Source organism: Ranitomeya variabilis, chromosome 3 (genome assembly GCF_051348905.1).
Source record: "Ranitomeya variabilis isolate aRanVar5 chromosome 3, aRanVar5.hap1, whole genome shotgun sequence".
Lineage (NCBI taxonomy): Eukaryota > Metazoa > Chordata > Amphibia > Anura > Dendrobatidae > Ranitomeya > Ranitomeya variabilis.
This window is the reverse complement of record NC_135234.1, coordinates 454,984,620-454,996,751: the sequence shown is the minus strand read 5'-3', so window position 1 is coordinate 454,996,751 and position 12,132 is coordinate 454,984,620. Positions and strand designations below refer to the sequence as shown.

The window sequence follows — 12,132 nt, the reverse complement described above, 5'->3', positions numbered from 1 at the left end:
CTGACGGAGACTCTGCACGCTGTTAGCACAGTGGCCGGCTGCAGTCTCCCCCCTGCAGTGAATGGTTTCGCCCCTCTGACCTGATCATGAAGCTTTTCCTGGCTGCAGTTTTCTTCACTCTGTGCACGCTGGGATTGGCTCAGGCACGCTGGGTCCTAGTGCCCACACTTTGCAGTTCACCTAGACACTTCCTGGTCCTGCCTGCAAACTATCAGTAAGTGGGGATGGAACATTTTAGGTTTATTAAATTCAGGTATGTCACTCTGATGTGAATGTGAGACCATTGGGGTATTGTGGGTGCTGAAAGTGGGTGAGGGGGGCAGGGTACTGAGGGGGTGGATGTGAGTTGATGGGGGCATTGGGGCTGAAGTGGGGGAGGGGAGACAGGGCACTGGGGGGTTAATGTGAGACCATGGGGGTGTTATGGGGGCTGAAGGTGGGTGAGGTAGGACAGGGCACTGAGGGGGTGGATGTGAGATGATGGGGGTATTGGGGCTGAAGTGGGGGAGGGGGACAGGGCACTGGGGGCTGAATATTATAATGTTTTGTTCTGATATTATATGTACTCCATCATGTAATATTTGCTGTCTGAGGAGGCTGGAGATGGGGGATAGGGGGCTTTTGATACGTACCACCTGGGTCTTTTATGAGTATTAGTATACGAAGCCTCCATACAGTAACTAAGAGCTGCATCACATTTACAGCACCACTCCAGCATTATTTTTTATTTCATTGCTGGAGCGGTGCTGAAAATCCGCGTCCCCTGCCCTCTGTCTGATACTCACCTTCTGGAGTTTTCATCTGTTTTTGTCTCCGTTCGGCTCCGTCTCCTGCAGTTTGTGGCCGGTCCAAGGCTCCAGTGTTTCATGGAGCAGTGCAGAGGTCACTAATCAATGTGAGTCTGTGGGCGCCTCGTTCTGGCCTCTTTCTCACTCTCAGGCTATGTGCACACATTGCGGATTTGCAGCACTTTTCCATGCGGTGTACAGTACCATGTAAACCTATAGAAAACCAAATCCGCAGTGCACATGGTGCGGCAAATACCGCGCGGAAACGCTGCGTTGTATTTTCTGCAGCATGTCAATTCTTTGTGCAGATTCCACAGTGTTTTACACCTGCTCCTGTATAGGAATTCGCAGGTGTAAAAACGCAGGCGAGATCCTCCACAAAAAACGCAGGAAATCCACGGTAAATCCACAGGTAAAACACAGCACATTTTACCTGTGGCTTTTGCAAAAATGGTGCGGAAAAATCCGCACATGAATCCGCAACGTGTGCACATAGCCTCATAGTCTTACATTGAGCGCTTGTGACATAGCTTCTCACTTCTGGCCTGTCAGAAGCTGCCTTCACAAGTTTGAGCCGTGGGACTGCAGCAGTGCCACAAAATAGTGAATACGCTGGAGGATGAGTAAATGACCAGGGCAGGGGACTTGCGCTTAAAACACCACTCCAGCGGTGGAAAAAAAACCCTGCTAGAGTGGTGGTTTAATAATTTAATAATAAGCTATTTAGCACTATAAAGTTGATAAAGGCTTGGAATAAATGTCTGCAGTCACTTTATGTGACTGCAGACTGCCAAATCATGACGGAGCTGTGGGCCCATCATACTGTGTATAAGGGAGCTGCGGGCCCATCATACTGTGTATAAGGGAGCTGCGGGCCCATCATACTCTGTATACGGGAGCTGCGGGCCCATCATACTGTGTATAAGGGAGCTGCAGGCCCTTCATACTATGTATAAGGGAGCTGCAGGCCCATCATACTGTGTATAAGGCCTCTTTCACACGTCAGTGTCTCCGGTACGTGTAGTGACAGTTTTCTCACGTACCGGAGACACTGACACACGTAGACCCATTTAAATTAATGGGTCTATGCACATGTCTCTGTGTTTTCACGGACCGTGTGTCCGTGTGCAAAACACGGAGACATGTTCGTTTTTCTCCCGCAGCACGTACTGCAATACGTCCTGCACACGTGCACACGGAGAACAGTGTGCACTCTCCTCCGTGTGCCCGTACCGCCCGCAGGAGAGACAGCGCTACACTAAGCGCTGTCTCCCCCCCCCCCCCCCCCCCATGTGGTGCTGAAGGCAGAATTCATCTCTTCTCCCCCAGCGTTCGTTGGAGAGAAGAGATGAAAGATCTTTTTTTTTCTTTTTTTTTTTTTGAAAAATAAAGTTTGCATGTGACCCCCACCTCCCCCCCCCAGTGCGCCGCCTGGCCCCTTGCTGAAGAAATACTCACCTAGCTCCCGCGATGTCTCCTCTGTCCTCTCCGCGCTGGCAGCTTCTCCTGTGTGAGTGGTCACGTGGGAGGCGGGGGGAACATGCAAACTTTATTTTTCACCAAAAAAAAATAAAAAATGATCTTTCATCTCTTCTCTCCAACGAACGCTGGGGGAGAAGAGATGAATTCTGCCTTCAGCACCACATACGGGGGGGACAGCGCTTAGTGTAGCGCTGTCTCTCCTGCACGGTCCGTGTGGTCCTCAGGCGGCACACGGGCGGCACACGGATGCTGCACGTGTGCCACACTGATGTGCCACTTGAGCACACGGACACGGATAACTCCGGTACCGATTTCTCCGGTACCGGAATTATCTGGACGTGTGAAACCGCCCTAAGGGAGCTGCGGGCCCATCATACTGTGTATAAGGGAGCTGCGGGCCCATCATACTGTGTATAAGGGAGCTGTGGGCCCATCATACTGTGTATAAGGGAGCTGCGGGCCCATCATACTGTGTATAAGGGAGCTGCGGGCCCATCATACTCTGTATAAGGGAGCTGCGGGCCCATCATACTCTGTATAAGGGAGCTGCGGGCCCATCATACTGTGTATAATGGAGCTGCGGGCTCATCATACTATGTATAAGGGAGCTGCGGGCTCATCATACTGTGTATAAGGAAGCTGTGGCCCCATCATACTGTGTACAGGGGAACTGTGAGGGACATCATACTGTTTGACGGAAGCTACAGGCCCATCATACTGTTTATAAGGGAGCTGTGGACCCACCATACTGTGTATAGGGAACTGTGAAGGCATATTGTGCATATGGGAGCTGTTGGCCCATTACACTGTATATAGGGGAGCTCTGGGGGGGCATTATACTTTCTATAGTGGAGCTCTGTCAGCATTATACTGCGTAAAGGGGAGCAGTGAGAACATCATACGGTGTATCGGGGAATTATAGAATCATCATACTGTGTATAGGGGAGCTGAGGGGGCCTTATACTGTGTATAGGGAAGCTTTGAGCTCACCATACTGTGTATAGGGGAGCTGTGGGGGCCTTATACTGTGTATATGGAAGCTTTGAGCTATATTGTGTATAATGGAGCAGTGCATGAGGGAACTTAGGGGACATTATTAAATGTAAAGTGGGCACTACTGTATTGTTATAGGGGCACTCAGAGTATTGCGACCATCAAGGTTGCATATCGTTACAATATGGCGGTAAAATCAGTATTCGTTTTTGTATATAGATTTATTTTCAATAACAGAGCGGTCATATTCTGAGGTTCCACTATATTCACAATTAGAGTGCGCTACCGTAACTGTAATCAGCATTAACTGGGTAGGGGCCCACTCAGATGTTTCGCCCCCCCTAAGTTGAAACCCTAGCTACGCCTCTGGGTACAGTATATCTCTCCTCACATGTAAAGCACATGGAATAAATGGTGCTATAATAATAACTAATAATAATTCAGTGGCACCATGAATGTGGGATGTAGTTTACTACCTTGTTCAGGATTCCTATACATTTATGAAGAGGGCCATTTGAAGAAGTGTTGAATTATAATAGAAGTTGCAGGGGTAGAAAACAGTTTATAGGTTAGGCAATGGGATGGTAATGGCAGTAGTAGTAATATCTAGTAACAATGCTGTCAAAGCATGCATAGTCACAATTTTGTCCTAGTCAGTCCCACAACACATTTATCCTTTAACAAAAACAATTGTATATTATTTTACAAGGGTCTCTTTTGTCTATTGCAGGATTTCTGCAGCCGTTCCTAGAGTCGTGTAGCACTGAATCTTTTTTTTGCACGTGTGCCGCGTTGCTTAAAGATGCCAAAGTTGATGTGCAAATACTTGAAAAATTAAGCATTGTTTTGCAGAAGCTCTCCAAAGTCAGGTATGTTGTCTGATGGACGTTGAGTATTTGTTAAAGACCTTTACACAGCCTAAAAAGTGGTTTGTAAAGATAGTTTTCAAGCAACTAAAGAAGCAAATCATAAGCTCTGAATCTGCCCTATTTATCTACTGTGTTTTCTTCTGCCACATCTCACAAAATCGATGACATCAAAAGAACACTACCCAATGAACTATCTACATATTAATGATTTTTTTTCTTTCATTTCCAGGAGTAATAAGAAATTGTTTGAAATTTTCAGCATTCCTCAAGTGATCCAGGAATTACAAAGGACAGCGAACCCAGATCATGCCTTCCTCGTCATTAACCTAAACTCCATCCTCTTCCACTTGGGTTTTGCTAAGACCAAGGCTCTCTCACCTGCAGCCAGCATTGATCATTGACTAATGCTGAAATGAAGGGCGTTTAGCTCCTTTTTTTGTGGAAGAATGCATATATCATAGCGATGTGAAATGACCGTGTGCTGCTGTATAGATTGTGGAAAATATATTTACTGCAGTGTATTTTCCTGTTACAGGGGAACTTCTGCACTTGTGCAATAATGTTGTGTACGTAGAAATGTTTTTATTTTCGTTAAAGGATTTTCCACTTTCGGAAAAGTGGTGTCAATCGAACACAAACATGTAAAATAACAAAGAAAGATAAATATAACCTAGAATAAAAGCAATGTGTGGGAACACTGCAATTCGTAAATAAATAGGATACAAACATGGATAGTAACACAGCATTCGCCCTCCTGGGTCCTGCTCATGCTCTTTGCCATCCTCCAGCTTCTGTGTATTGGCTGCAGCAGTCACACCATGTCAATAGTGCACACCACCGCTGTAGCCAATCATTGAGCTCAGCAGCTCATGCCATTAATATCAGTACAGTCAGAGAGCTCAGTGATTGGCAGCAGTGGTGATGTTTGCTGTAGTTGGAGCATCATCACTGCAGCTGAATAATTAGGAGTGGTGAGGCAGTAAAGGTTCTAGGGAGGGTGGTGATTACTATTTGTGCCTTACTGGTTTACAAGCATTTGGGCACCACACTTTTGAAAGTTGAAACCCCCTTTAAAGCTTTCGATGGAACAAAGATCCCATAAATTCCATTCATTCTAATCCACTATATTGATATTTGATGTTGTGTATACCGAAGTGATGTCTTTTCTTGTTCTTGGTTTTAAATTGTTACTTAAAAGTAAAACTGTTTTGTGTTGGCTGATTATTTTATGTCTACCCTATGGGATGTTATGTCCATACAGATTGGCAAACATTGTCCTTTGGCTTCTTTGTTGCGCTACAATGCGAAACCGCTATATAGCGCAATGCTGTCTGATCGGGGCATGCGCAGTACAAGCCAGCTGTCACTCATCATCACGGAAGTGCTCACTATTCATTCTCAGCCAGAGGGCAGGCACACGGCTGCATATAACAATGATGTCCGTCACCCTGATATCATCATTTCAGTTTGACTTCTGCACACTATTATGATTGCTACTCAAAATGCGCTGAGACAATTTTAAATTTCATTGTATTTGAAAAGTTTTTTATTTTCAAAAATGTTCTGCACAGAATAGATTAATATTATTGTGGGATTTCCACTTTAAATTGTGCTGACACTCTTGGTCAGCGGCATTTTAAGTAGTGTAGTCTAGCATTAGCATCTGCTCAAGCACCTAACCGTTCATGCAGAGTGCCCATGGGTTGCCTTGGCAGACAGGGAGCTTCTGAAAGCTGCTATCTTTAGAACTTCTCTGAAATTCAGTCAGAAACTGGACTCTATGAGGCTGTGAATTTTACTATGTACTGCAACAAATGACCAAACTATTGCAGCTTGTGTAGTGAAAACTAAAAAAAAAATAAAAACATAGAAAAACATAATTCGATTCTCTATACCTTTTCAGAATCCCAAAGTTAAAAGAAGCATATTCGTTATCACTAATTTGTAAGAGTCATTTTGTTATTGCAGCACTTCCTCCTCCTCAAAATGTTCAATAAAAAGCCATCAAAACATTGCATGTACATAAAAAGGGTATCAATGAAAACTTCAACTCAGCACACACAAAAAAGCTGTCACAAAGTTTCATCGATAGAAAAAAAAAATCTGAATTTTATTTAATCCACTAAAGTAATTTTTCAAAATGCAAAAAATATTAAACTTAATTTCATTGGCTTGGATTTGGCTTCACGGGGCCGGGAAGTGGAGGGGGTCCCATGCCAGCTGGGCAGAGGTGGATTATATACACCGGGTTACAAATTATGCAAATTGGATTTAAGTGTTAAAAAGATGAAATTTTTTGTATTTCAAATAAAATCATGGATGGTATTGTCTCGGGCTGTTTGGATAACAGTCTCAAACATCTGTGATAATTACCGTAGTTTGCCATGTGAGACCAGTTAAAGGAAAACTGTTTAAGAAGTTGGTCCACATAATTAAGCAAGCCACAGGTTTCAAGCAATATGAAAAAGAAATAATGCAATGCTTTAGACAAGGTAAGAAAACATTACATATTTCACAAAAAGTTAAATGTGAAATACAGGTCTGGCAAGAATTAAGAGGCCATTTCACAGTTTTCTGAAAATCACCATCTCTACATGTTTGACAGCCATTCCATTCCAGTGTCAGTTGAATTCCAACCAGAGTACACCTCATTCTACTTAATGTGCTTCTGATTAGGTGATCACCTGAATCAAATCGTATTTAACGAGGGAAAGTATAAAAATCACTGCTGTAGTGTTCACAATCCTCTTGCAATAGGACAAGCTGGATGGCAAAACAAGTACTAGTAATATCCCAAAAGTAATAGGAATTAAAAAATAACTTTTAACCATACCAAAGGAATTGAAAAGAAAAGTCTTGAGTGAGGAAAAGAAAGGCTTAATTCTGGATTTACTAGCAGAGGGACACAGTGAGGGTCATGTTGCCGCCATCCTTAAAATTTCAAAGACGGTACAACAAAGTCAAGCAGCAGACATTGGGGACAACAAAGCTACATACCGGCAGACGGCGAAAGCCACTCTCCACTGACCGTGCTGACCATCATCTTATTCGAATGTCACTCAGCAACCGCAAGATGACAAATGGATTGGCAAATGGCAGTTGAGGTGAAGTGCACGGCAAGAACAGTTCGTAACAGGCTCCTAGAGGCAGGACTCAAATAAAGCTAGAAAAAAACCTTTCATCAATGAGAAGCAAACGAGAGCCAGCCTGAAGTTTGCCAAAGACCATAAGGATTGGACCATAGAGGACTGGAGTAAGGTAATCTTTGATGAGTTTAATTTTCAGCTTTGCCCAACACCTGGTCGTCTAATGGTTAGACAGAGACCTGGATAGGCATACAAGCCACAGTGTCTTGCACCCACTGTGAAATTTAGTGGAGGATTGGTTATGATCTGGGGATGCTTCAGCAAGGCTAGAATTGGGCATGTTAATCTTTGCGAAGGATGTATGAATCGAGCCGCATACAAGGTTATCCTGGAAAAACACTTCATTCTGCTCAGGCAATGTTCCCCCACTCTGAGGACTGCCTTTTCCAGCAGGACAATGCCCCATGCCACACAGCTAGGTCGATCAATGTGTGGATGAAGGAGAACCACATCAAGACCCTGTCATGGCCAGCTCAATTTCAAGACCTGAACCCCATTGAAAACCTCTGGAATGTAATCAAGAGGAGGATGGATAGTCACAAGCCATCAAACAAAGAAGAACTGCTTACATTTTTGCGCCAGAAGCAGTGTGAAAGACTGGTGGAAAGCATGCCAAGACGCATGAAAGCTGTGATTAACAATCGTGGTTATTCTACAAAATATTGATTTCTGAACTCTTCCTGAGTTAAAACAGTATTGTTGTTTCTACATGAAAAATAACTTATTTTCTTTGCATTATTTGAGGCCTGAAACTACTTTATTTTTTATTATTTTGTCGATTTCTCATTTGCTGCAAATAAATACAAAATTTTTAGCTTTAAATTTCGGAGACATGTCAGTAGTTTATAGAAAACATAGTTTAAACATTTCAAAATAAATATACCTATACAGAGAAAAATCAGAGAAACTAAAAATTTTGCAGTGGTCTCTTAATTTTTGCCAGAGTTGTATGTACTACGATACAGGCATAATGAGGAACGTTTCCGCCAGACACATTTACCGGATTAAAAGAACAGCTGCTAAAATACATTTACAAAGCAGCATACAGGTATTTAAAGCTGCTGGTACCTCTGGAGTCCAGCAATCCTCAAGGTGTAGGATCCTCCAGAGGCTTGAAGTTGTCCATAAACCTACTATTTGGCTACCCCTAAATAGTGCTCACAAGCAGAAACAGTTGTATTGGACCCATACATGCATGCAGACAAATTTTAAAACAACTACTGCCGAGGTCTATGCAACCTTGAATGGTCCAGAAGGATGAAGTAGTGTATGGCTACCATGTCCTACAAGACTATCGTCAGCAATGAGGTAACAGGTCTTGTTTTGAGCCAGAATCATGGGGCTGGCAGGCCCCTTAAGTATCCCTGAAGATGTGAAAATGACCTCGGCAAAGTATATACAGTTTCTGACTGACCAGTTTCTTCCATGGTACAAAAAGAACCGTGCCAGCCGTAGAAAATAATCTTCATGAATGACAATGCACCATTTTATGCTGCAAAGAATACCTCGGAGCCATTGACTGCTATGGGCATAAAAGGAGAGAAACTCATGATGTGGTCACCATCCTCCCCTGACCTCAACCTTTTTGATGACCTTTGAAGTATCAAGCAAAATATCTATGAGAGGTGGGAAGAGCGAACCCGAACGGTAATGTTCAGGGTTCGTACCAGACCAAACCCAAAACATAGACTTCTAAATGGAAGTTCATGTTACTGTTTGGGTTCACAAGCCAAATAAAGCTTGTTAACAGGCTGCAGTACAGCCAATCAATAAGCGTCAAGGCTGTGGATACTTCCGGCTCCATCACAGCCATACCAAGTATTGACATGGCTGTGATTAGCTGGCGCACCACGTGACCCGGCCTGTGTAAGGGCCAGATTATTTGTTGTATTGCCATTATGACTTTACAGTTTGGTGGCTTACCAGCCTGTTGCAGAGTGCAATAACATCCTGTTGCAGCATTTCTGTAATACAGCCTGATGTGTGCTGCCCTAATAGCCTGGTGCAGAGTGCCCTAATGCAATCTCTTCTCTATTGGGACTTTTTTTATGGGGAAAAACATGAGAGGAATAGGGGATGTAGACAGGGCTGTGGTGGTGATAGTGTAGTTCCTGCAGGGATGTGGATGGCTGAGAGTGCCTCCAATTCCTTTACATTATATTTCACTGAGTCCCCTGCAGAGTTGGCACCTGAGGACCTTGGGCATTTTTCTGCCACCTAAGTCCCTTGCAAATCAGCCAAGCAGTCTGAGCCCAAAGTCATGCAGAAGTCTCTTCTGCTTTTTGATGACTCCGCTGACTGGGGTACCATGGCCCATCCACCTGGTCCTGCCCCAAGAGTGCAGTGATGCCTAACCACTTGTTATGTTGAAGGATGAGTAAGAGGAGGGTTAGTGTACACAGTTAAAGACCACCACAGCATATCTCAGGATGACAAAACAGGTGCCAACTGCTACGTCTTTCTGCAATCTACAGACTGGCAAGGAGGGCAGGGGTGAGAAGTAGGTGCAAGATGATGCTGGGGATGATGAGGTCCTAGACCCAACATGGAGCAAAGGCCATCCTAGGGACATTCACCATTTGGAGCTGAAGGACAGGTGGTCAGGTTGACCCAGCAGCACAGCAAAAAAGGAAGCAGGGTGCAAAAGCACAGCTGCCAGTCCCTAGCCAGTATGTTGACTGCTACTGCCCACTGTGCCAAGGAAATGAGCAAACCAATCCAGCTCATAGCTCACAGGTGGTTTGCACGCTGTGCCATCAGAGCCTGAAGCAAGGCATTCATTTTCTAAACCTGAGCACCACCTGCATGACTAGACATCTAAATTCCAAGCACGAGGTACAGTGGAGTACACACCTTAAAAAGCACGACAGATCTGAACCTTCTGCTGCGGTTTCGGCTTCCTCCTGCTCATGATCAACAGGGCCACCTGCCTCCCTGCAAAGAGATTATGTGACACCACTACCACCAGCCGTGTCACCTGGCATCTCCACCCCCTGCCATAAAAGTGATCAGCTGTCCATCCCCCCAAACCCTTGAGAGAAAAGGGAATACCCACCCATGAGCCATGGTCCTGAATGACAGCATTTCAAGATTCCTGGCCTTTGAAATGCTGCCATTCTGGCTGGTGGAGATGGACAGTTTTAAAAAACTGATGGCAGTGGCTGTCTCACATGTGTTTCCCAGCTACCACTGCTTTTCCAGGTGGGCCATCCCTGCCCTGCACACACACTTTGTGGAGCAAATCTTTTGTGCACTGCACACCATCAGTGGCAAGGTCTAAACCGCCTTGGACCAGTAAGCACAGCCAGGTATGTTACATATCCCTAACTTCTCACTGGGTAAATGTGGCTGGAACAGAGGCAGAAGGTGTTCTAGCTCATGTCCTACCACCACCAAGGATTGCTGGACATTTCTCTGTCCATGTGGCTTCCTTATCCTGCTGGGCTTCCTCCACTGTCTCCTCAGTAAGACCTGCACCACAACTTCAGCACAGCCAAAGGAAAACAAAAGCAAACTTCCAAAACTCATTTGTTTGGGGAACAAATCCCACACTGCAGGAGCTGTGGATAGAGATCAAACAGCAAACCGATGAGTGATTGGTGGGGATGAACATCAAGCCCGACCGGGTGATGTGCGATAAGGGGCGAAATCTCGTAGCAGCTCTGGGTCCAGCTGGTTTGACGCACTCTCCTTGCCTGGCGAATGTGCTGGATTTGGTGGTGCAGAGCGTCCTTAAAAATTATCCATACATGTCATATCTGCTGCTCAAAGTGCGGGCTGTGTGTACTTTCAGCATTCTCACCCTGCTGCTTGCCTGTCTGCTGCAGCATCACTTCTGCCTTTCCACTCACCACCTCATATGCAACATACCAACAATGTGGAACTCCACCTTGCATATGCTGGAGAGACTGAGCAGCAGCAGACGAGTGGAGTTTCAACACCACTTCACCACTAGTGAGTGGGCCTCCATGGAGGACATGAGTGCCATGTTGCGCTGCTTCGAATACTTCACCAATATGGCCAGCTCTACTGACACCATCATGAGTGTTTCTATAACACTTCTATGCTTCTTCTATGAAAAAACACTTCAGGAGATGATGGATGAGGAGGTTGTACAGAAGTAAGAGGAGGTTGTACAGAAGTAAGAGGAGCTGAAGGGTCAGGGACCATTCACACCATTATCAGGCCTATCATCCACACATAGCTCGAAGTGTGGGTTTCTGTACTAACAGCGGCCAGGTACACAACTGTCCAGCCAAGGGACAGTTTTGGAGGACGAGGAGGAGAAAGTGTGTTTAAAGCAGGGTGGCACACAAAGAAGCTCATAAGCATCACTGAAGGGTGGGTGGGTAAAGAGCACCCAGACCATAAGCCTCCCACTGAAGACAGCTTGTCTTTTGGCACACATGAACTAATACATGCTGCTGTGCCTGTGCAATGACTTCTGAATTGCTAATATTTTTACCATTGTTGATTACTCGTTAGTCACCCTGCTGGATTCCCACTATAAGGACAATATACCATCCTTTCTTCCGTCACTGGAGCTGGATCGCAAAATGCGTGAATGCAAGCACATGCTGGTGGACGCACTACTGGCAGCGTTCCCACCTGACAACGGGGGCTAAATGGAAGAACGAGGCTGAGGAGGGGAAAGTTGCCAATGCAGCTGGGACACCACCACCTCCTCAGAAGTCAAGTTTAGCATGGCCAAAATGTAGAAAATCCTCAGCATGCCCCAACATCCACCACCACAATCTGATATGACCATATTAGCAGGAGGCAGTATTACAACTATGTGGTGGAAGAGTACGTGTCCACACATCTCCACATGCTAAGTGATAAGTCTGCCCCATT

The 12,132-nt window shown here is 45.1% G+C and overlaps 2 protein-coding genes across 5 annotated transcripts in view; both read left to right on the top strand.

Annotated features, from left to right (window-relative positions):
• The window catches only part of CCDC138 (coiled-coil domain containing 138), an 89,826-nt gene extending 84,491 nt beyond the window's left edge, over positions 1 to 5,335 (top strand). For all 3 annotated transcript variants that reach the window (XM_077296578.1, XM_077296579.1, XM_077296580.1), the window contains exons 14-15: positions 3,994 to 4,132; positions 4,362 to 5,335. In XM_077296578.1, the coding sequence (XP_077152693.1) occupies positions 3,994 to 4,132; positions 4,362 to 4,533 (311 nt within the window). In that variant the 3' untranslated portion in view covers positions 4,534 to 5,335. The remainder of the gene's footprint in view (positions 1 to 3,993; positions 4,133 to 4,361) is intronic.
• Positions 1 to 12,132, top strand: part of LIMS1 (LIM zinc finger domain containing 1) — a 1,169,472-nt gene that overhangs the window by 439,015 nt on the left and 718,325 nt on the right. The gene's annotated exons all lie outside the window — the stretch shown is intronic.